The sequence below is a fragment of the Adiantum capillus-veneris genome, chromosome 10 (assembly GCF_014529385.1).
Source record: "Adiantum capillus-veneris isolate H3 chromosome 10, ASM1452938v2, whole genome shotgun sequence".
Classification (NCBI taxonomy): Eukaryota; Viridiplantae; Streptophyta; class Polypodiopsida; order Polypodiales; family Pteridaceae; genus Adiantum; species Adiantum capillus-veneris.
In genome coordinates this window covers 148,673,126-148,698,765 of record NC_140940.1, presented here as the reverse complement: position 1 = coordinate 148,698,765, position 25,640 = coordinate 148,673,126, and the positions used below count along the sequence as shown (strand labels likewise).

Sequence of the window (25,640 nt, the reverse complement as noted above, 5' to 3'; positions counted from 1 at the left end):
CTCTCACAGGAGGTGAGATTTGCATATGCTCTTGTGCCTACATATTACAAATAGTCATAGACTTTACAAGTTCTATAGGTTTTTGGATCGTTGTCAGATCTTTGCAGCGAGTTTTCTTATGGGATGTTGTTTGAGCACTGTGTTTACTCATCACTTGTGTGTATGGCTATGCACTTCACACTTGGTTGAGTTGTTTGTTCCAGATTGGGAGCTTACTTGGTCAACGTTGTCTATGCGTGCAGATTATAGACTCTACATTGTATACTTATTGTAGAGTCGTTTTACACACATGCGAGCATCAGTTTTGATGTGGTTGATCATGGTTATTATTGTGCAGTGGTCGAGTGATCTCTCCCACTTTCTTGCCATTTTGGCATCGTTTATGGTTGAGATTTGCTAGCTCAGTTTTTAGGGGAGAGATTGCCGATTTTGTCCCAAGATTTCTTACCATAGTTTTGCTTTCTTGGCATCCATATAACAGATGTGTGACATTCAGAGTCTATAGACATGACCCATGAGAGACGGAGGTCTCGTTCATGCTGATACTTGCATTGTTAGCATTATGGTCACACAAGGCACATTAGAAACCGTTGTTTTAAACGTATAAGGCAGCAATGGAAATGTATGTGATGCAAATGAGGTTTTCGGATGATATTACGTTCACCTTTAGCATTCCTCTTGCTTACATGTCTTCGAGAGGTGGCACTTCTGCTCGTTGGTGGCTAGATGATTAAATTTAAACTAAACTAGCTTGTACAATGTGTGTGTGAAAACATATAGCCCAATGCACGTCAAGATCCAACCACCCTGGTACCTTCTACTTGTTACACCTCATCTAAACCATGTGGAATGAACTTTAGTTCCATGATTTAGGGCCTTGCAAGTGATCGTTCCTTACCAGGAGGGACTGGTAACCAACAATTTCTCACATTCCCCATAACCCCTTGGCTAGCATTAAAGATTCAAGTTGTACATTCTTAAAGTTTTTAAAGTCAAAACAAACATAGCACCTATAGAATAATGTTTACTGATATAGTCATGCACGAAAACTCTAAATACTAAACATCATCAATGTTTAGTGACTCATATTGGCAACCTAGAAGGCGATGTATAGAGGGAAACCATATGAATCAATAATACCCAACACTTCAGCAATGAGAAAGAAAAAAGAAAATAGAGATCAGTCCATAACTTTTTCGATCCACTTACTGCTTTTAGCATGTCTACAAACACAATATAAGGTTGCCAATCTATCTTTAGAAACTTAAAATGGAGCACAGCAAAATCTTCGTGGTTAGATACACAACAGTGGTATGATTCAAGAAACCAGCACAACAAAGAGACCATTTGGGGAATTCTGTGCACGAGAGAGAATCGCGTGCAATACAAGTTGTGTAACCTTGTCATGTAGTTTTGAGTGAGTGACACCTTCTAATGAAAATAACCAGGATGCCAACTTAAAAGTGAACCATCTTGAAAACCGGCCTCAACCATGTAGCCATGTCAATGTTATTAGGTCGAGCATAAATTCCAATGTCACAAATTGGAACTTAGCCTATCGGCCTTCCACCCAAGTCAAGTTTTTTTTTTTGAAAGACTGTCAGTAAGATATATACCTGATAACAATCATATAGGCTCGAACAACAAGCGTGTTCACACTTTGGGAATGGACCACCTCTTTTGCAACGAAACTGAATGATGACAGCCATTACCTCTTGAATAATTGATTCGTGCCAAAACTCAACAAGCCTCTTCAGAAATTTCTGCAAGTTATTGCCATAGTAAAAGAAAATCAGCATAAACAACTCCTCATACGAAAGGCTGCCATCAAGAGCTAATCCACAAAAAAATATAGCTGAAGGTTTGAACCTGTGTGGTAAGGGTGTCATCAATTCGATGACACCTTTTTTTTTATTAATCAGTTTTTTGGCATTTTTGTTACAAAATTGTTTTATGTACAAATAACCGCCTCAATCCAGTCAAAAGAATGGGTGCCTAATATATGAACAGAGTACTAAATCGTGATGTAAACCAAGGGGGCCCTATTCGACTCGGGCTTTAGGGACAAACACTGATTTTTGATCCTTCTGTTTCTGGCAAAGTTCTATGGAAAACGGTGGTAATTTCTGGCGTCCTGATCAAATGATTCGGATCGCACTCACTAGCAGGCCTATTGCATTCTGCACATTTAGGCGAGCCAAGCCAGCAACATGAGCATAAAACATCAAGAGAGAAGGTTTCCTCATAATCATTGTCGGTGATGCATCTCCCACATGCTTCACAGCGAACTATGCATAGAATACAAGCCCGACAATCATAGGTCCCGACTCCCTTTTTCTGCTGGCATTTCTCTCTTGTACAATCATAAACCAGTCTTACACTGGTACACATAGGGCACTCTTCCACATCGATTGCTCTATCATCATCCTGAAACATACTGTAATGCTTTTGATGATAAAATTGCGGTTTCCTTGCTGCCGTTGATTGCTCCTGCGTTTTCACACCCACCATCTTTTGCAACTTATCTAAATGCTCCTTTGTAAAACCATCCATATTCCTGATTCGTAACTGCTTCAAATTGGCAACACCTGAGAATTTCCGGTTTGTGTGTCTCTCGACCATTCTTACGACGGCATCAGCACTTATCCTGCTGCAGCCTGGAAGAGAAAGCTGGAACAAACACAGCCAAAAGATCCATCAATACTCAAAAGCACTTCAATACAACAGCCCGAACTAACTCCCCTCAATGAGCAATATAAGGTATCATCCATGTCACGTTGCAATATTTGAAATACATCTCAAAACAAATACAAGTAAATACAGAGGATTCAAAAGTCCATACCAATGCTTCAAAAAAGATAGAAGTGCGTGCAAATAACAAAAGCAAAACTAAATATAATACAAATGTAGTGCAACTCTTGACCGTGATTGACATGCAAGTAGCCATATAAACCCTTCGAACTTCTTGATGGAAATTTACGCAATTCTTTAGCGGATGCTTAACCATCAAATATCATGTGATTCAAATGAACAAAATCCACCACATACTTTTGAGAGAGAGAGAGAGAGAGAGAGAGAGAGAGAGAGAGAGAGAGAAGCAAAGAAGAGGAGCAGAAGGCCACAAAAATAGACACAGACTTCTTCAATTTGATTGATTTACAACTTTACAGGCATAGGGTATCAAAGTTGCAACAGAAAAGGGTGAATCCGGTGGTGATCTCGTCTACAACTACGAGCAAATAGGCAGCCAACAGATTTCGGATCTATCACGACAAATCTCCTCGTAGACAACCCCCTATCACGTATCACCCACCGAACGGGTGCAGGTGCAATCTGCGAACAGTAGGCCTACAAGTTGGGTGTCTCTGCAAAGGCGAAGAGGAGCACTAGAGAGAGAGAGAGAGAGAGAGAGAGAGAGAGAGAGAGAGAGAGGTGCTCAAAAACCCTAGAGAAAGGAGAGAAAACGCTACAGCATCTAGAAAGAGAAAACACTAGAGAGAAATGTAGCCCAAATGTAGAGAGAAATGTAGCCCACCCCATCCAGCCTACCGGGTGGGCAACAACGTGGAGTGCACTGCTGAGAAGGTATGTCTACCTCAGATATCGCCAGGCACAGCAACAAAACAGCTCACTCCCTAACCTGCTCCTTAGGGATCATGGAGCCACCACCGAAGGAATCTGAACTCTACCACCCCCCCCCGCCAGCCCCTAGACAAGAAAGAAGTGAAAGGGATTTGGCATGAGAGGATAATGTCACCTGTGGAAGAGGTTTGATGAAAATATCAGCACGGTTATCTGACGTCGGAATATACTCTAGTAGAATAGAGCCATCCTTGGTCTTCTCACGAACAAAATGGTATTGTATTTCTATATGCATGAAATACCTCGTTCCTCGCAATGGCTATACAGCTATGGTTGTCATAGTACATCGTGATCGTCTGCTGGGGAAATCCAATCTCCATAAGTAGCCTCCATAACCACACTGACTCACATGTAGCACTGCAAATAGCACTATGCTCAGCCTCTGTGGATGAAGAGGCAACTGGAGGCTTTCTTATTGCTTCATGAGATTGCTCCTAAGCCAAAGGAAAAGGTGTAATTGTAGACGACCATCGTCCATATGGATCTCCACACCAATCTGAATCACTCCATCCTCGAAGAACGATCTTGGAGTCCGTACTTCTAGCCGCATAATGAATTCTTAATGACTTGGTCGCCTTCAAATACCGCAGAAGAGACTGCTGCATCCGTGACTTGGCGGGTCTGTACATTAAAGAGCTAAGAAGTCCCACCGGGAAACTGACATCAAACCAGGTGTTGAGAACCCAACTAAGAGAGCCGACCAGTTTCCGATACTTTGTAGCATCTGCTACATTTGAGGGGTCATACTGTGAAAACTTTTGATTGAGATTTATAAACGATGAAATAGGTTTACACTCTACCATACCAAATGCTTCCCACAACTCTTGGACATAGCGCTGCTGAGAGAGAGATATGGCCCCCTCTATCTGCCGTATCTCCAATCCAAGAAAGTAATGAAGCAAGCCGGAGATCTGTCATCTCAAACTCCTTAGCCAAGGTCTCCATAATAATGCGGATGTGCTCAAGATGGCTACAAGTAATCACAAGATCGTCCACATAGAGGATAACAAGAGGCACCAATCCTCCCTCACTGTAAATGTATAAATATGGGTCTGCAGAAGAGCGTCGAAAGGAGTTTCGTAGAAAGAAAGAGTCTATCTTTGGGTACCACGCTCGAGCGGCTTGCGTCAAGCCATAGAGAGCCTTCAATACCTACAAACCATCTCACTCAAATCTCGATCCAAGAACCCTCCACGGTTTAAGTCGTCGTTGAGAAAAGCTAACTACATCCATCTGAAATATGGGCCACCCGAAAAAGGCAGCAAGAGCTAGAACTTTCTGAATGGTCGCCATCCTCAGGTGAAAAGGTCTCGCCATAGTCGGAACCCCCGCAAATCGTGTTGACATGCTGACGTGGCAAGTTATACGGACATTCCCTCGATGCGCGCTGACAATGCCATGTGGCACCTGTACGGATTTTCGTAATTTAGGTTGGAAGCTTTTTGGCACTCGTGCTTTTGAGACCAGATGCTTTTAAGTTTGAAGGCTTTTCATGTAGCTACTTTTCATAGGCCAAGGGCCTTTAAATATGTGCAGAGGGCTCATACTCTGGTACTCGTCTAGATGAAGGTGCAGAGCGCGAGTACCAGTGTTGTACTAAGTTCAAGCAATATAAAGAAATACCGTAAGGGGCGCCAACGTTTGGGGCCAGTGCTCTGAGCCAGTGTGACATAAAAACGTGCTTCGACCCTTTGAAACCCCGAAACGGCAGAACGGCCGAAACGTTTCGACGAAACGGACGTAATGAGTCAACTTTGTTTTTTGGGCCCCCTTTGACCTTAAACCACCCATTTGGGAATTTTTAAAGCTAGGCTACTTCACAAAATCGATACGTTGTTCATTTGTGACTCAAGTCTCACATCCAGATTTTGGTATTTCACATGTTTTGACAGGTAAATTTATATGTATATTCATTGTATAATTATAGGTACATACATGTAAAACAAAACATGTGTTTCGCTTTCTTTGAGCCTCAAAACGAAACGTTTCAGAAACCTCGAAACCCCAAAATGCACGAAATCCCGAAACATTTCATGTCACACTGGTGCTCTCTTGGGGTGGAACTCCGCTACTCGTGTGTCGTGCATCTCCTACAATTCGGTATTATTTGAAGTGCTTAAAGTTGTTCAATCTGTTCTTTTCCGTTGGCACGTGGTGCCCGTCCCCGTGACATTCTTCTCATTGCAAAAGAGTGGATGTGCCCCAAATGCTTTCAAATGCATGGTCCTCGCTCCTATTACCTGTTATCAACACACAAATAACAAGAGCTTTCCAAAACATTAATTTTGCACGTGCATTGAGAGTATCAAATTTGACTGTTGTTGCATATCCACATTCTGAACCGTTGAAGAGATTTTAGAGGCATGTGCAACATTGAAAAGCATCGAAAAGCATGCTTTTAGAGCTTTTTATGGCCAAAATGAACTCATATTCCTTCTTCTACTCCTCCTCTTGTCATTTCTTCTTCATCCCACTCCATAGCTTCCATCTATAGGTTGACGTATGACCCGTTTTTCTCCTGGAAAAAAAAAGTGGGGGGAGGGGGGGGGGGGGGTTCTTCAGAATCTGAAAGCGCCATCTTGCTCTATCTGCTCTTGATGGACCGGTATGCTTTCAGAAGAGCACACACCTAAAAAGAACAGATTGAAACATACTTTTAGCACTTCAAAACAATTGAATTGAGAGAGAGAGAGAGACAACGAGTAGCGAAGTTCCTGTTACACAAGTCGAAAATTTGGCACTACACACTGGAGAATCACTTAAAAACACTTCACAAGCACCCCTTTCGGTATTTATTTTTACTTTAATGCTTGAGCAAAGTTACAATTCTCGCGGGCACTCTTTGCTCAGAAGCTCGTCAGCTAACTCAGAGAATGAGTGGCCCTAGGTTCATATTTATAGATACCTTGGACCTTCAAACTCAAAAGTATACATGAAAAGCTACAAACTCAAAAGCTAATAGCCCAAAAGCTGTCAACACGAATCGCGAAAATCCGTACGCTGCCACGTAGCACTATTAGCGCATTTCACGGGATTCCGTACAGCTTGCCACGCCAACATGTCAGCGCATTTTCCAATCGTCCATACAGTTCTACCATGTCATTAGACTTTGGACACCCCAAGTCGGAAATCTGGCACGACACTCTAGAGAGTTATTAAAAAACACTTGACAAAACTTAAATCACAATTCAATAGAGTCAACACGACCCGGCGTAGTTCCGTGCCCAAAGGTATTGGCCCCAAAATCTGGCGTGTCACAAACTGCTGACGTATTAAAGCTCTGAAGAAGGGAGCCAACTTGCAGATGCCGGCCGAGGGGACTAAACCCTAAGAAGAACAAGTAACAGAAGAAGAAGTCCTACCAACTTATCTGACACACATGGGCCCCCAGTGACATAAAGGATTAAAATAAAGCAAGACCCACCCACACACACAGAGAAAAGGCTGGCGGAGCAACTGATGACGTGGCAACTATACGGAAATTCCGGAAATTGCGTTGACATGATGACGTGGCAGATTGTACACATTTCCACGTTTTGCGCTGACTGCTATACGGATTTCCGTGATTTACACTCGCAACTTTTTGGCATTTCTTTTGCAGCAGATGCTTTTGAGTTTGAAGGCTTTTTACTGTAAACTGCTTTTGGGGTCTAGGGCCTTTAAATATGAGGTTAGGGCTCATTCTCTGGCATGCTTCCTGAAGAAGGTGCAGAGTCTGGAGTACCGGCTTGTATTGTGTTGATGCAATATAAAGAAATACCGAAAGGAGCGCCAAGGTTTGGGGCCAATACTCTTTGGGGTGGAATTCCGCCACTCCGTATCGCTTGTCGTCTCTCTCTTTCAGTTCAGTTGTTATTGAAGTGCTAAAAGTCTGTTCAGTCTGTTCTTTTCTATTGGCACGTGGTGCCCGTCTTGTGACATGGCACCTCTTTCGGTATTTAAATTTATATTAATGCTTGAGAGAAGTTACAATTTTGCAGACCCTCTCTGCTCAAAAGCTCGTCAGCTAACTGAGAGAATGAGTGGCTCTAGGTTCATATTTTTAGACCCTTGGCCTTCAAACTCAAAAGCTATTACATGAAAAGCTGCAAACTTAAAAACAAATAGCCCAAAAGCTGGCAGCGTGAATAGCGGAAATCTGTACGCTGCCAGGTCCGCACTGTCAACAAATTTCACGAAGATTCCGTACGGCTTGCCATGTCAACACGTCAGCGCGTTATCTGGCCGTCCGTACAGTTCTGCCACATGTAAGGTGCAGCGGAATGAATGTTGTATTTTCTCAAGATTAGTGATCTTTATTGCTCAAGGTTCCTTTTAGTTCTTAGGGAAAGAGAGAGCTTTCCGTCTTGTAGAGTGATGTGGTCACGAACAAAGTGAGTGGTTATTGTGCGTGCAAGTGAATGAGACTGAGAGAAGGAGAGAGAAGAGATACGACACCCGAGAGGTTGTAAAACCCTCCTCCGAAGGCCCCACTCTCGTCGGCGAGAGTGGTCTACTTTGATTGCACAAAGGTGTACAATGCGTATGCAATGGACTGATGCAATGGGACTATGCCGATGACGACGACGGTGGTGACGACGACGACTTGATGGCTGAAATCTGAGATCTTCTAACTGCTGAATTCAGGGACTGTTTCGGTGGCTGAAAATGACTGTTTTGGCTGCGTTTTTATGGCTGAAAATGGGGGATCATCTGCAACCAACTTGGGGGGGATCTGCTACTACTGTGCATAAGGTTGAAAATCTGCGTTTTCTGCAGGGCTGAACTGATGTTAAAAACGCTGATAGCTGCAGTCTTTTCCTCGCCAAAAAATGCTACAAACTACTGAGGTCTTGCTTGTTTCCCTAGCGTTAGTGTTTGCTGCAAAAACGTTGAGAGTTGCTGATGTCTGAGTCCAAAAACGTTGGGCCTTATGCTCTGCTAGCGACCAAAAACGCTAAGGCCTTGGGTTGCTGCTGCAGATGGGTGAAAGCGCCACTGAATGGATCGGGTAGGCGAGGCTGTGGTGAGGAAAACGCCAAGGCTAGGCAAGGATGGCGAGGATGATGGTGAGGGGGTACTGCTGAGAAGTTGCCTGTTGAGCGGGAAGCTCCTGCTGCCTCTTCTGCCAGAAAGTGCTAACTTGGGTTTGCTTATATATTAACTTAGCAAAATTGCCCTACCTACTTTTGTTGGAAAGTCACTTAAAAATAATAAGTGAAAATAACCAATAAATAGGAAAATAGGCTAAATGCACTGGAAAATTCCCCTAACTGATGCTAATGGATTCTGATGGGAATTCCGATGGTCATGCTGTGTGCAACCGGAGGATATGCATCTATGCTAAGTGACTAGGCATGCACGATCTACGAATAGACTCACAAAAGTGCCAGATCACTGCTAATCTAAACTGACTGGACTGACTGAACCCTGCTGTGGTGTAGCTTGTCCACGGACACATAGGGTTGGGATGTGTCACGTCACATCCTCTCCTTTTCAAAGTGAGGTATTGGTACCGAACTGTATGGCGTCGAGGGAGATCGCCAATAGCATCCAGAATCCTGGAAGGGACTCTTCGCCGGCCCACTCTGATGTGTGGGTCGAGCGGTACTTGAACGCTTACTTCTTTGGGCCGCGCCGAAAGTGACAAAATCTTTTGAATCTCCTTCCTTGCTTCAACTTCGTCTAGAGCCCTGCTTCTTCCGTCTTCAAGAATCTCCATGGCTGAAAATTCCTGAAACCATTTCCAACACAAAACCATGAACATATCTACTCCATGTAAAGTGAGTGGAAAAAATCGTGTCTTCCTCAAAGACTGTGCATGCAATGTAGATGAACCAATAGACGGAGTGCCAAACCGTTCACCACATACACGCAAATAATGAGATCGAATCTTTCTCTTTTGATCTAAAGCAATCAACTGTGGCAATTCACAACGCAAATGCCCATGCTTGGTGCTCATACTTTCATGTGCTCGTTCTACGAATGTGTCGTGCCAAGGAAGAGACAGGGAATGTGACTTCCTTGAATGCATACTTGTCAGCTTTTCATGAAAAATTCGCATACATCCGTGCTCATTCATGAGTGAAACGTGCTCAACGTACAATATGTTATGCCTAGGAAAAGGGATCACATAAAGACGCTGATATAAATACAAGAAACGATCACGAATGAAACACTCGAACAGAGGTCCTTCCTGAATGATCGAATCGTCATGTGGGGGTTCTTTGGACCTCGACTCGAAAGCCAAGATCGGTTCTTCGTGATTGATCGAATCTGCAACGAGGTTAGCTTCCTTAGAAAAAGCATCCACTAACATATCATCCTTGTGAACAATCACATCATCTTCATGCAACTCATCATGCTTGGGAGAAATCACATCTTGATCATGCAAATCATCATGCTTGTCATTGTCATCCAAATCTTTATGCAAATCATTGGCATCCAAATCATCATGCTTATCCTTGTCATTCAAATCATCATGCAAGTCATTGTCAATCAAATCATCATCATGCTTCACACAATCATGCAAATCCTGTGTGTCATGCTTGGGAGAAGAAGAGACTGAGAGAGTCTCCTTTTCCCGATCTTGTTGCATCTGTGCCTGTATTCGAGAAAAGAGTCGCAACATCTCTTGCCTTATTGCTTTGTTCTCATGATCAAACTTGGCTTGCATTTCTTTGTTCTCTCGATCAAATTCTGCTTCTCTTGCTTTGGCTTCCAAGCGTGCTTACTCGCTCTCACGCGCTATGGCTGCCATTCTTTCTTGGTACTGGCGCTCTATGGCTGCCATGTCTTCTTCGTAGGCTTTTCTTTCTGCTTCTCTTTCTTGGTCTAACTCCTCCATAGGAGTTCGTGCAATCTTTGTCGTAGATGTTGAAGAGTCAGAAAAACCTCCTAGTGGGGAAAATTCTTCTTCGCCTCTCTCATGCTCATCACCTCCAAGCGAAGTATCCATTCCGCTTCTGTGATGATCATTCTGAAGTCGTGGGATCTTGTGTGTCTTCTGTTCCTAAGTTCACGAGGAACTTGGGTTCTTGCGGGTCTTGAGGTTCTTGAGGTTTTCTTTCGCTTGCAAACCGCGTTTGAGAAGGATCTTCTCTTCACCCGAGTTCTACTCCTTTCTGTGGACGTACCCCTTGGCGGCCTTGCGCTCACACCAAGGTTGCTTTTTCCCACCTCACATCGATTGGCCGGCCGCTAAGTGCACGGTCCGCTCTCAATGAGTGAAAAGAGACACAAGGGGAGGCTGGACAAGCCCTTCTTTCTTGGGATTCCTGTCACTCTTCAACAAAACACGATTAGGAATCGCCACGCCCAAGTAAACTTGGGTTCGTGCGATCGCAACAAGCAAAAAAAAAATCTTGTGGTTCTTTCCTTGAGCAATGTAGAACACTTCCAAAGCTCTGATACCAATGTTAGGTGCAGCGGAATGAATGTTGTATTTTCTCAAGATTAGTGATCTTTATTGCTCAAGGTTCCTTTTAGTTCTTAGGGAAAGAGAGAGCTTTCCGTCTTGTAGAGTGTTGTGGTCACGAACAAAGTGAGTGGTTATTGTGCGTGCAAGTGAATAAGACTGAGAGAAGGAGAGAGAAGAGATACGACACCCGAGAGGTTGTAAAACCCTCCTCCAAAGGCCCCACTCTCGTCGGCGAGGGTGGTCTACTTTGATTGCACAAAGGTGTACAATGCTTATGCAATGGACTGATGCAATGGGACTATGCCGATGACGACGACGGTGGTGACGACGACGACTTGATGGCTGAAATCTTAGATCTTCTAACTACTGAATTCGGGGACTGTTTTGGTGGCTGAAAATGACTGTTTTGGCTGTGTTTTTATGGCTGAAAATGGGGGATCATCTGCAACCAACTTGGGGGGGATCTGCTACTACTGTGCATAAGGCTGAAAATCTGAGTTTTCTGCAGGGCTGAACTGATGTTAAAAACGCTGATAGCTGCAGTCTTTTCCTCGCCAAAAAATGCTACAAACTACTGAGGTCTTGCTGGTTTCCCTAGCGTTAGTGTTTGCTGCAAAAACGCTGAGAGTTGCTGATGTCTGAGTCCAAAAACGCTGGGCCTTATGCTCTGCTAGCGACCAAAAACGCTAAGGCCTTGGGCTGCTGCAGATGGGTGAAAACGCCAGTGAATGGATCGGGTAGGCGAGGCTGTGGTGAGGAAAACGCCAAGGCTAGGCAAGGATGGCGATGGATCTTGATGGTGAGAGGGTACTGCTGAGAAGTTGCCTGTTGAGCGGGAAGCTCTTGCTGCCTCTTCTGCCAGAAAGTGCTAACTTGGGTTTGCTTATATATTAACTTAGCAAAATTGCCCTACCTACTTTTGTTGGAAAGTCACTTAAAAATAATAAGTGAACATAACCAATAAATAGGAAAATAGGCTAGATGCACTGGAAAATTCCCCTAACTGATGCTAATGGATTCTGATGGGAATTCCGATGATCATGCTGTGTGCAACCAGAGGATATGCATCTATGCTAAGTGATTGGGCATGCACGGTCTACGAATAGACTCACAAAAGTGCCAGATCACTGCTAATCTAAATTGATTGGACTGACTGAACCCTGTTGTGGTGTAGCTTGTCCACGGACACATAGGGTTGGGATGTGTCACGTGACACCACGTCATCAGTTTGTAACATACCTCTTTATGGAAATGAGATCGTGCTAGCTAGGGTGGATGAAAGACAAACATGGTGCACACAAGTGAGTGTGTGTAGGACTCAAGCGAATTAGGTTCCAAAATGAATTAGCTTGGACTCATAAACACGATCTTGAGTAGTTGCTAAGGCATCACAAGCTCACCATAAACAAGAGGTGTAATGCAAAGTGGAATGGGTTTGTTTATTCATGAAGTGAGCTTTAAGTAGCTCTATAGACTTGCACCACTACATGTGGGATAATTCCACCTTCTCTCTCCTTGACTCATACTCTAGTGACTCTAGGACAATGCTCACACCTTACAATCCTCCCCTTGAGGTTTGGACTAGGACAATACAATGAAGGTTCTTTATCCACTAAATATGACACAATAGTATCCACACAAAATGTCAATAAAAGAGGAATCCTCCCCTTGAACTTTGAGCTACAACTTGATGAAGAAAGACAAATCTCCAATCCAGGAGCACAGACAACATACATCCCCAATCCAAGAGCACAGACAACATACATCCCCAATCCAAGAGACAAACAGCATAACACTCCAATCCAAGAGCAACACTCCAATCCAGAAGCAAAAACAACACTCTAATCCAAGAACAAACTCCTAAAAAATGTCTTCTTCGCTCTAATCCAAGAGCACGTTCATCTTCTTCAATGCCTTGTCTTCAACTGCTTCATAATCTTTGTCTTCTAGCAACACCTTGTTGGTGCCAATGATGTCGATGACGCCATAGCTTTGTGTTGAGCTTTATTGAAAAACAAGTGGAATGCAAAAAACCACTGATGCAAAAACTAATGCGGATGCGAATGCTACTGCTGCCAATTTCCCTCCCCTCGAAGTGATTTTTTGAATTTCCCCATGGTGCCTTGGAGCAGCCTTTGCACTTGGAGACTCTGCAAGGCCAATGTCTGGAACTCCGTACATGAGCACAACTAGAAAATCATATCCATAAATGTAGATTATGACGTACATTGCAAGTGTTGTGCTTGGCTACAAGATTTTGAAGTTTAATGTGTGTGTGTGTGTGTGTGAGAGAGAGAGAGAGGGTGAAAAATCCTTTTGTGAAGCTCCTCTTCACAAAGAGGTAGTGCCTTCTGCTTTGAAGTAGCCAAAAGAAGTTTTGAAGTTCTTCGATCGCCTTTGATTTGCTCAATGTAGCTCCCTCCCCTTGAATGTCGAAGCTTGTGAAGCTTTGAAATCTTGATATCTTTTTGCTTAGGTGCTCGAAGGATCGCACATGTGGGAAGCAGCCCTTAGCTAGAGTGGCAAGCCTTTGAAGGAGATTCACATTTAATGTGTAGCCTTAGAGCTGCTTTTGCCCATTAAAATTAGTGAGCTCGGTAGGAATTGACTGTCCATTGCGCTTGTGTGTGGGGCCAGGTTGGGAGGCGGGTTTGTTGGAGCCAGTAGGCTCGTACAATTAAGCAAGGCAAACGGTCAACAGCGGTCAATGAGCGCAGATTCGAGAAGTCGTCGATGACGAGCCAAAAGAAAAAACAAGTCGTTATGCAGAGGATGAGTGGTTATGCAACAAGTTGAAGCCGAGAATATGCAACAGGTCGAAGGCTGAATTGGTGTCGGCGGAAGAGGGTGGACAAGGCAAGGTTTGAGCAAGCAGGAGGATTTGAGCTTGCAGAAGCGGCAAGGAGGTTGACCCGGGGTTTTGGCGTTTTGTGTAGGTATTCGGGCCGCTCGGGCTGTGGATTTAGGCGGAGGATGCAAAGCTTGAGGTCGAGTCGAGCCAAGGTGCTCAGGGAGAAGGTTTTGGCGAGGCTATGTTGCCGAGGTTGAGCACAGGGCGGTTGAAATTGATGCACAAAAGCAGATGAGGTGAGGTTTAGAGCACAATGGTGCAAGTCGAGTCAACCTTTTTGAGCCTAAAATAAAAATCAAGTTTAATATTTGGCATTTTGAATTTCGAAAAGTTGTCGCTTGTAGCTTCTACTCCTACTTGCACGATGCCCTTTGTCTAAATAAAGATAGCACAACCCTGATGTTTGCCCTTGGGATTTACAAGAAAGAAAAAAAAAATCAATATCCTCCAAAGGAGCTTGATATCCCAAGAATTCCGTGCATTAAATGTATCATAAGCCACATACACAAAACTCACACACCTAATAATAGTAAATCAGATTAGATGGGCTACCGATATCGGAATGGAGCAACTGAGGGCTCTATGGAGAGCTTGCGCAATGCGAAGAGAGCTTCGGGGATGAGATGATTAATGCTTGGTGACCACGAAATCGGAGAGACTAATTGAAGATGCAAATAACTAGAAAATCAACACCAAGAAATGACTAAAATGCAACAATGGATACTAATCATCCTCGTAATCAAGCCTACCTAGCCATGGAGAGTAGTAGCCTCTTGGGTGTGCCAAGGGACACCCCACACATAGCTAGATTAGGGCTTAATTAGAGAGGGATGCAACTAGTTATGGAGAATGCCAATGGACCATAACGATGATTAAAAAATACTAATTACTCTAATGAAGATGCTAATCACTAACACACAAAAGCATAACAACAATTCTAGCTAGCACACCATAGCTCTGATACCACTTGATGGGAATGGGATCGTGCTAGCTAGGGTGGATGAAAGACAAACATGGTGCACACAAGTGAGTGTGTGTAGGCTAGATTATCCTTCACGAGAATAGGTTCCAAGATGGATTAGCTTGGACTCATAAACACGATTTTGAGTAGTTGCTAAGCCATCACAAGCTCACCATAAACAAGAGAGGTGTAATGCAAAATGGAATGGGTTTGTTTATTCATGAAATGAGCTTTAAGTAGCTCTATAGCCTTGCACCACTACATGTGGGATAATTCCGCCTTTTCTCTCCTTGACTCATACTCTAGTGACTCTAGGACAAAGCCCGCACCTTACACCCCCTCTTGCAAGAATTGTAATCGGCCTCACTTACGCCTGCAAAATCAGACATAAGCCATAAACCAGTTCAATAGACACCGACTCTAAGTACCGACGCACTAGACGACAAAAATCCAATACTTGCACAAAGACGACAATCACTGAACATTCACATCACATTCAAATCATATCACAAAAAATCCATCCAGATCTAGACTCATGATTCCTAGCAATCGTATCTAGATCCACACCCAACCTCACTGATGTCGGATTAACTAATTCTTATTGCGATCATGTCCATAGATTCTCATCATTCTTGTGCCTTTTTAGGGCACTGCGCAAATTATGTCCTTGTTCCCTACAGTCAAAACACTTCCGCATTTTGAGGTATTCGTCTTTCTGTTCCTCTGTCGGTCGAGAGGTGTATCTTTCTTTCCTCTTCTTCAGTCATCATCCGTCGAAAATTGTTTTGTTGCATAAGTCAAGTTACCTGAATGCATCGCAAACCCTTGCCTAGCATGTCCTATCAGTTACTGTATGGACTCAAATTTCTCCAATAAGCAGTAGTCTCGAATCTGTTTGGGAAGTCCACACAAAAATCGATCGATTTGTTGCTTACAACTGATCTTTTTAAAAGATGAGGCAGGGAGAAAAACATCCAAAAATCTCTCGCAATAAGTATCCAAAGTATCTGCCTTGGCCATCCAAAAATGATTCCATGTGGTAATCACGTCACGTTCGTAGTCTTGAGTGAGCCACGAGGAAATAAAAAGTCTCTTAAGCTTTAGCCACTTCAGTGCTTCTTTTCGTAACAGAAAAGTGGACCACCATGTGCGTGCATTCCCTTTCAAATAGGATGTCGCCCTCCTGATCGTGGAGTGCTCTGAGTAGCAACCTCCATAAAAAGCTATGTCAAACTCTTGAATAAAAGCGAGGGCCTTGTGAGCATCTCGAAAACCTAAAAAGGTATCAAATTTTATTGCTTGTCCACCCTCCTTGAATCTTTAATCTTCTTGCTCTTATCTTCGAGAAAGTCGTATTGATTGGCTCTATAAAAGTGCTTCCTCTTTGAATAAAACATTTGGTCATCAGAGTCCAAACTCTCAGAAGAGAATAAATCCTCCTCAGCAGGGTCAAAAAATTTCCAAGATCTTTGATGGAATCTGTTTTTCTTGGCCGCCTTCTTGTTCTTTCCATGTCTTTGGTTCTTTCGTCGTTTCTTGCCCGTTCTGTCCTCATCACTGATATCAGAAGAGGAAGAGTTGTAGGAACTATCACAAGAAGATGAGCACGAACTGGACACACCCTCGAAGCGTACATGCTGTTGGAATTAGGGTTGCAGGGAAACCCACACAGCTTGGAGAAGACGAAGGAATCTCAAGGCACACAACAGAGTGTATAGATAGCCCTAGAGTGATAGGCGTATATACAATGCACGGGGAAAAAACCTCCTAATGAGGGAAAAAATGCATCGGCGGTCCTAAGTGTGTTCACACACATCACTACCACATGTATATGGTGACAAATCCCCCCTGGGAGTGATGCGGTGAACGAGAGCTGGCACATATAGGGAAGTACCATGCCCTGAGGACATGATCAGTCCACAAAGGGAAGTAAGCCCAAAGCTTTGCGAAAAGCTTCGACTTCTCACGAGACAATGCCTTTGTGAAAACATCTGCAAGGTTGTCCTGCGTTGGCACATAAGTCAAGCTAACCTCTCCTGCTGAGAGCCTCTCCCTAACATAGTGGTAATGCACCTCAATGTGATTTGTGCGTGCATGAAAAACTGGGTTCCTCACAACTGCCAACGCGCTCTGACTATCAGTGTAGATAGTGTTGGCAGTGTCCTGTCCAACACCCAAATCAGCCATAGGGTGTCTGAGCCACATACACTCAACCGTAGCATTGAAGACTGCCTGTACTCAATCTCACAACTGGAAGTGGCCACAGTAGGTTGCTTCTTGCTCAACCATGATATGCATGAACTGTCGAGCATGAAACAAAAACGACTCGTGGACACTCGTGTGTCAAAACAACTAGCCCAATCTGAGTTTGAAAAAGCATGTAAATCTGGCGGCAATGATCCCCCCCTTGGGATAAAACAAGCCAAGATGTAAAGTGCCACTCAAGTAGCGAAAAATCCTCTTGACAACTTACCAATGCTTAGACCCTAGGCTATGCATAAATCTGTTGACCTGTGAGACTGCAAACTAAACATCCGGCCTTGTATTGCATACATAAATAAGGCAGCCAACAGCAGTTTGGTAAAGAGTGACATCGTCAAGATCACCAGCATCATGAAGACTCAATTTCAAACCTGTTTCCATAAGAGTGGCAATATGTTTGCAATCCTCAAGTCCAAACTTACATAGTAATGTCTCTATGTAACTTGTCTGACACAAGGCAATACCACCATAACACTGCTTAAACTCTATACCCAAGTAATGATGCAACAGCCCCAAATCTTTCATCTTGAAAGCAGCATTCAAATCAGCCTTAAATTCAACAATATGTCTCTCATTTGGTCCAGTGATCAACAAATCATCTACATAGAGAACAACTGTGAGAAATACGTCACCCTCACGCTTTACATACAATGTGCTTTCTGTTGGACCAAATGAGTGTCAACTTTCTCATACCAAGCACGAGGAGATTGCTTCAACCCATACAAAGCTTCTTACATTTGCACACTTTATCTTCTTGTCCTTTCTTGACAAAACCGCAAGGTTGCGTTACATAAACGTCCTCAAATATGTCACCATTCAAGAAAGAATAACAATGTTTGATTGATGTACATCCCAACCAAAATGAGCTGCCAATGCACATAGAAAATACACACTAGTCATACGACAAGTGGGAGCAAAAGTCTCTTCATAATCTATGCCTTTTTGTTGTGTATAACCCTTTGTAACAAGTCGGAGCCTTATAGCGATCAATCTCACCATCCGGCTTGCGTTTCAACTTGTAAACCCACTTCGTAACAATGACCTTTTTGCCAAGAGGCAAATCACATAAAGTCCATGTGTCATTTTCTATAAGTGCATCATATTCCGATTGCATGGCAACCATCCAATTTTCTGAATTTCGTGCTTCATCAAAAGACAAAGGTTCCTCAACATCACATAAGCTAGAAATAGCCAAAGCATAACAATCTGATGCATAAGATGCATGACGAGAGCATGAAAGAGTACCACTAGACAAAGGTGCATCCAATTTACTGTCACGCAAAGTATGCACCATCCATTTTGGCATACCTCTAGCCTGCTCATTCTCAACCCTTTCCTCATCAAGTACATCATGTACATCTGCATCAGTACTAGACTGAACAGTAACATTTTCAGAAACCCCCATAGGCTGTACATTTGCCTCATTGGAATTCACATTCGAACTTCCACCACTGAAAAGAGGCAACAAAGTGTCATAAATGTCCTATGAGCTTACATTATTGTCTCTAGTACATGAGAGCAAGGGCTGAACAGAATCTTCCACAAACACAACATCCCCTGAGACCAAGATACGCTTCATTTGCGGATGAAGCAACCTGTAGCCTTTGCTTTCAACACTATAACCAACAAAAATGCATTTGACATCCTTAACATCCAATTTTCTACGCTGCGTTTGTGGCACCAAAGCATAAGCCAAACAACCAAAAACGCGCATGTGCTCAATAGAAGGCTTTCTATCATGCCATGCTTCATATGGAGTCATAGACTGCAAAGCTTTTGTAGGACACATGTTAAGTACATAAGTGGCACACATGATGCCCTTAAGCCCTTAAGCCAAAACGAATATGGCAAAGCTTTGACTTTTGACCATACATCGTGCACTTTCCGTAAGTGAACGGTTTTACCTCTCAGCAACACCATTTTGTACCATTTTGTTGAGGCGTATACGGCACTGTACATTGGTGTTTTATTCCACGACTAGCAAAAAATGCATTGAATTCATGAGACATATACTTCTCCCCTCGATCTGAATGGAGGGTGCCCATAGTACATTTCGAGACATTTTCAACCATAGCCAGAAATTGTTTGAAGCACATAAACACTTCGGACTTTTCCTTAAGCGGATATACCCATGTATGCTTGGAGTAATCATCAATGAAAGTCACGAAGTAAAGGTAATTGCCCAAGGACAGAATTTGCATGGGCCCACAAATATCACTATGCACAAGCTGCAACCTGCATGTAACCCTAACTGAACCATCCTTTAGAAACTTCGAACGCTGCATCTTACCCAAAATACAGCCTTCACTAACATGTTTGATAGGTGCCTCAAGAGGCAGCAAAGAAGCCACCATATCAGATTTCCGCAAACGTAGCAAATTTGCAAAATTCAGATGACCAAAACGTACATGCCAAAGTTTTATATCTGAAATACCCCTTGAATCTGCAAGTGCATTTGCAAAATTTTGTCCACACTTGTCATACAAAGTGAGCTTATACATCCCACAGCACAAAAGGCCAGATGCAACAATTTCATCACCAAAACTGAGATCATGAACTGTACATCTGTCATCCACAAATTTGACTACAAGTCCAAGTCTAGCAAGCGAAGATACAGACAAAAGATTCTTCTTTATCCAAGATATATAAATTGCATCAACAAGTGTGAAAGAACTACCATTTGCAGCAGTAAGCACAATCTTTCCAACTCCCTAAACCGGACAAGAGGCATTGTTGGCACAAGTGACTGAATTCCCATGAGGGACATCACCGAGAGAGGTTAACAAATCACGATGTGAGGTAATGTGCTTTGTAGCACCACTGTCAAAATACCACACATATAAATCTGTAGCAAATGACATGCATGCATCATGGACAGCAAGATCATAAGCACACTCTGCACTAAAAGCCCACTCTGCATCTACATCAGCATCACAATTTCCTTTCACAGAAGACTCTACAATAGTTGCACTTGTATTGGACCCTGTAGTTAATCCACCTCTTTCTTCTTAGCCTCTTTTGCCTTCAATTTCGGACACTGCTTGATCAAGTAATCATTAGATTTACAATAATGGCAACGCATCTTCTTTTTACCTTCATCACCAGAATTCCCAGACAAAGTGCTGTCAACAGAAGCATTAGAAACATAAGATTTTCCACTCGCAAAAGAACCATGAGAAGTGGTTCCATTGCTATTACCACCTCTTCTTTGAGCAGCAATAAAAGCTTGTTCAAGTGCACGCTGTTTAGCCCTGTTTTTTATGGAAAGTGACTCTTGCATTATCAATGTGCATAATGCATCATTTCCTTGGGTCATAAGTCTCTAAGTACTAGCAAAAGTCTAGTAAAACTCTGGCGAAGCATAAGAACAGTTTGCACAAGGGAACTATCAGAAATGAATTCGCTTGCAAAAATAAGTTGTTCATTGATATCCTTGACACCAGCAAGAAAAGTGTCCATCTCATCTTCCTCATGCATAATCTTCGACTCCAACTCTTTACGCAGCAATGCAATTTTTACCTCATTGCGACTTGCATAAAGACCAGCCAGGATATCCCAAGCCTGTTTTATAGATTTTGTTGGATGAATATGAGGAGTAATAGCGCGTGTCACAGACAATGCGATCAATGCATGAGCCTGCGCATCTCTTACATCCCAACAAGCTTGCTCAACCATAGGCAAAACACTTTTAACCATAGTTACATGGGACAGCGGGTCGGGGTCGGGAACGGGGACGGGGATGGGGACGGGACCGCAAAAGTCAGGAAACGGAGACGGGGTCGGAAATACAAGAAAAAAAAGGATTTTTTTTGGCATTTTTTGACCTACACACATGCCACACACATAAAGCATCACTTTGACCACAAATTTACACTAAATAGACCAAAGAACATGAGTCATATAGACGCAAATGTTCTTATAAAACATCAAGAAATGAGGACCAAAGGGTGGCTTTTATAGCCATTGAGGTGCTTCAAAGTTCGAACATATGGCTATTGGAGAGGAACTAGCCACAAGAAATGATCAGTTTTTCAAATTTTTAAAAAAGTCCCCTCCCATCCCCAGGACGTTTTGCCTGCGTTCCCACTTGGCAGACCCATTTGCCGTCCGTCCCCACCCGTCCCCGTCCCGGAATCGGGCGTCCCCCGTCCCTAGGGTCCGTCCCCTCCGTCCCTTGTAACTATGCTTTTAACACCAACAATCCTTGCTACACCATCCTCATCCCCCCCTGTATCCACAGAACCAGGATGTACATCAATGCCCTGCACAATATTCCAAACGCCCTTTGACACAAGGACATGTTGCATCATATAAGCCCACATAGGGTAATTATCACCATCCAATCTATCCTTGACAGCAAACATCTCGAACACATCTGTGTTGTTGTCAACCATGGCAAATGTTACACCTGATGTGAGAACTACCCGAAAAGAGGAGAAACAAAGCGGGAACAATACATGCTATATAGCACAAACGTAGAAGACTGTAAGTGACCTGTTATGCAAAAAATGGCACTGACAAAAATCTTACACAAAATGACGAAATTGCCTACGCAGCACTGCCTATAGTGTAAAGGGAGGCCGAAACGAGCCCAAAGTATTTGTCGACCTGCTGTCGCGCTCACAGAAATCGGAGAAAGTAAACAGGCGTGTGTTGGACTGCTGGCGACTAAGCTCGAGAGGACGCAACCTGCTCTAATACCAATTGTCAGAGTTAGGGTTGCAAGGAAACACAGCTTGGAGAACGAAGGAAGCTCAAGGGACACAACAGAGAGTGTTTTACTTAGTATGCAATGAAAAGATAGATAGCCCTAGAGTGATGGGCATATATACAATGCACGGGAGGGAAAATCTCCTAGTGAGGGAAAAAATGCCCAGTCGATCCTAAGTGTGTTCACACACATCACTATCACATGTATATGGTAACACATGCTTCTTGGCTTTTCGTGCATTTGCAAAAAAAGATTGTCGACCCAAATAACCAGGGTAATATGTTCCCTTGTTGCGTCTCTTTGAATGCTTCGTGATCTTCAATATTTGGTTGACTTGTAAAGAACAGGAGAAACGAAGCGGGAACAACACATGCTATATAGCACAAACCGTAGAAGACTGTAAGTGACATGTTATGGAGAAAATGGCATTGACAGAAATCCTGCACAAAATGACGAAATTGCCTGCGCAGCACTGTCTGTAGTGTTAAGGGAGGCCGAAATGAGCCTGAAATATTTGTCGACCTGCTCCCGCTTGCCAAAGCTCACAAAAATCGAAGAAAGTGAAACTGGACTGCTGGCGACTAAGCTCGGGAGGACACAACCTGCTTTGATACAAATTGTCAGAATTAGGGTTGCAGGGAAACGCACACAGCTTGGAGAACGAAGGAAGCTCAAGGCACACAACAGAGAGTGTATCACTTACTGTGCAATGGAAAGATAGATAGCCCTAGAGTGATCGCCGTATATACAATGCACGGGGGAAAAACCTCCTAGGAAGGGAAAAAATGCCCTGTCGATCCTAAGTGTGTTCACACACATCACTACCACATGTATATGGTAACACACGCTTCTTGGCTTTTCGTGCATTTGCAAAAGAAGATTGTCGACCCAAATAACCAGGGTAATCTGTTCCGTTACTACGTCTCTTTGAATGCTTCCTAGTCTTCAATATTTGATTGACTCGTCGTTCGATCATATCATCAAGTTCATCTTCGATATACATCCGCGGGGCAGGTGGTCTATTCAATGCGGACTTAAAGGTGAATTGATGGCCGTATGCCGTCGAGAATGCATCTCATCAATCGGGTGCCGAGTCAAAAAAATTCACGTAATGAGGATCCTTCAAATACTGGAGCATCTGCTTAGCACAAACATCAACCTGCTGTTGACGCTGCATCTCCATTCGTTCATACTCCATAGGCCGTGGAGGCCCATACTCTTGTTCCGATTGCCCATTTGAATTTCCAATACTTTCACCCGATCCGGAATTGTCGGTTGGGTTTGTCTGATTCTTGCGGGATTCATTACTTGAATCCATGTGTGTTGCGCTAAAAGAATTGGATTTCCCAGTAGAAGGAAATCGACTAAGCTCTGATACCACTCTTACAGACTTTGGGAAAGAAACCCATTGGGCACTTAGTAGAGGCAGAGGAGGCAACAGAAGGTGGTGCACCCGGCAGGTGGTCTCTCTCTCAGTAGTACCCCAGCAGCACTTGCATTTTTGGAGTAGATTTCAGCCATCAGAGTTTTTGCAATAGTACCATCCCTTCAACCTCGTCGCATCCCCGATTTCATTCCCGACAGCAGATCCTCGTCCGAAAGCCATCCATCGCGATAGATTTCAGTTTTCAGCCTTAGCATTTTTCAGCCTTCACGCCGTCGTCGTCGACATCATCATTGTCGTCGCAGGTCCCGGACTTGACGACGACCCATCGTCGTCATCGTCATAGTCCCATACTCGTCATCGTCGTCGTCGTCGCCATCGCCATGACACAGTACCGCATTTTTAGCCCTTACATCAGCGCCAGTTCTCAGCCTTACAGATCAGCCAGCGTTTTCAGTTTTCAGCCCTTAGAACAGCAGTCGTCCTCGACATCGTCGTCGGCACAATACCCGATCGCAGCAAATTCCCAACGATCTCAGTTTTCAGCTCTAGCGTTTTCAGATTTCAGCCCTAGCCTCGCGTCGTCGTCGTCGTCGTCACGGCAACATCGTCATGTCCGTGATGGTCGTCGTCGTCGTGGTCGACATCATCGTCTTCGACATAGACCAATAGACCCGTCGTCGACATCATTGTCTTCGAAATAGACCAACAGTACCCGTCGCAGACCTCCCCGTCTTCAACATAGACCAACAGTACCCGTCGTCGACATCGTCGTCGTTGACATAGACCATCAGCACCTTGTCGTCGACATCATCATCTTCGACATAGAACCTCAATACCCAGTACCTAGCATTAGTATCCATTAGCATCAACATCTCAGCATTTAGTCATTGTATCAGCATTGTGCAAGAATAAAGAAAGTACTTACTCTGGCAACAGAGCAAGGGAGCCTCGAGGGTTGGGACCCAACATCCCTGTGGCGTCTCTTTTCTCTCTCTTTCTTTCAATTCAATTCAGTTCTTTCAAATAAAGTAAAGTGTCCCTTGTGTTTGTGTGCCGAGTACTAGATCCAAGCAAAATCCTTATTCTCTTCCGCTGCACTTGACGTTGGTATCAGAGCTCTGTGTGCGTTGCACCTCCTGACATTGGTATCAGAGCTTTGTGTGCATTGCACCTGACATTGGTATCAGAGCTCTGTGTGTGCTTCGACTTTGGAACTCGAGGGAAGAACCTAAAGAAGAACCCAAGAAGAATCAAGAACCAGAAGAACCAAGAACCATCAAAAACCCAAGTTGAACCAAAGAACCCAAAGAATCTCTCCAAAAGAAAAAATCCCGAAGAATCTTTGAGTCCCGACCATGGACTTATTAGCTCCCATCTTCATTGCCATGTCTTTGAAGGAAGATCGACATCAGATACACGAAAACCTAGATCTTGAGTACCAATATCTCCTAGCCTTGTATGCGTATATGGAAGGAGTTGAAGACAGGATCCCTAACCTCTTCTGCATTTGCGTTCGCATGTAGCGTGCATCCACTTCCGTCAACAAGAAACCCTTGGATTTTTCTCCGAGCACCCTTACCTTTCAGCTTCACCCGCAATGTTTTCACGACAAGACTATTCAAGTGGTCGTGCTTGCTTGCAGGCAGAGTCAGCCCGAAGGCTGGTATTCTGCAACAGTAGTAAGTGTACCTAGTAACTCGTATGGTCGTCGTTTACATCGTAGCAATACCTACATTCGTAGTATCCACCCGTTTGGAGGAATTTTCATTGGTGATGCATCCACAGCATCAAAAGCATTCATCAGTCAGCATCAGTAGTACAGATAGAAGTTTAGCAATTGTGCCTCACTTTTAACAAGGGAGGATGTCACGTGCGCACTTCACTTGTGCCACGTGGACATGGTTCAACCACAGTCTAGCATCAAACATAGCTTAGCTTAGGACTGAGTCTGGAACTTTGTGAGCCTCTAGCAGGACGTGCATGTCCAGGCCGGTCATAGTTGCATACCCTCTCTTGCCGAAGTACACATTTTTCACTTATTTATTGATAAGTGATTTTGGTTGGAAAAGTAGGTAGGCCAAATTGCTAAGAAACTATAAAAGAAACCCATTGGGCACTCAATAGAGGCAGAGGAGACAGCAGAAGGTGCTACACCAAGTGTTGCACCCGGCAGGTGGTCTCTCTCTCAGTAGTACCCCAGCAACACGCGTTTTTGAAGCAGATTTCAACCATCAACGTTTTTCAACAATACCATCCCTTTAGCCTCGTCGCATCCCCGATTCCATTCCCGGCAATAGATCCTAGCCGGAAAGCCATCCATTGCGATAGATTTCAGTTTTCGACCTTAGCGTTTTTCAGCCTTGTCATCACGCACGTCTCGGACTTGGGTCGTCGTCATCATCATAGTCCCATCATCGTCTCATCGTC

The 25,640-nt window shown here is 43.7% G+C and overlaps 1 protein-coding gene across 1 annotated transcript in view; it reads right to left on the bottom strand.

The window, feature by feature from the left end:
* Window positions 1-1,874: 1,874 nt before the first annotated feature.
* Window positions 1,875-25,640, bottom strand: part of LOC147449841 (uncharacterized) — a 64,790-nt gene continuing 41,024 nt past the window's right edge. Inside the window, exon 3 of the mRNA XM_086522201.1 lies at window positions 1,875-2,670. Coding sequence (XP_086378327.1) covers window positions 2,059-2,670 — 612 coding nt within the window. The 3' untranslated portion in view covers window positions 1,875-2,058. The remainder of the gene's footprint in view (window positions 2,671-25,640) is intronic.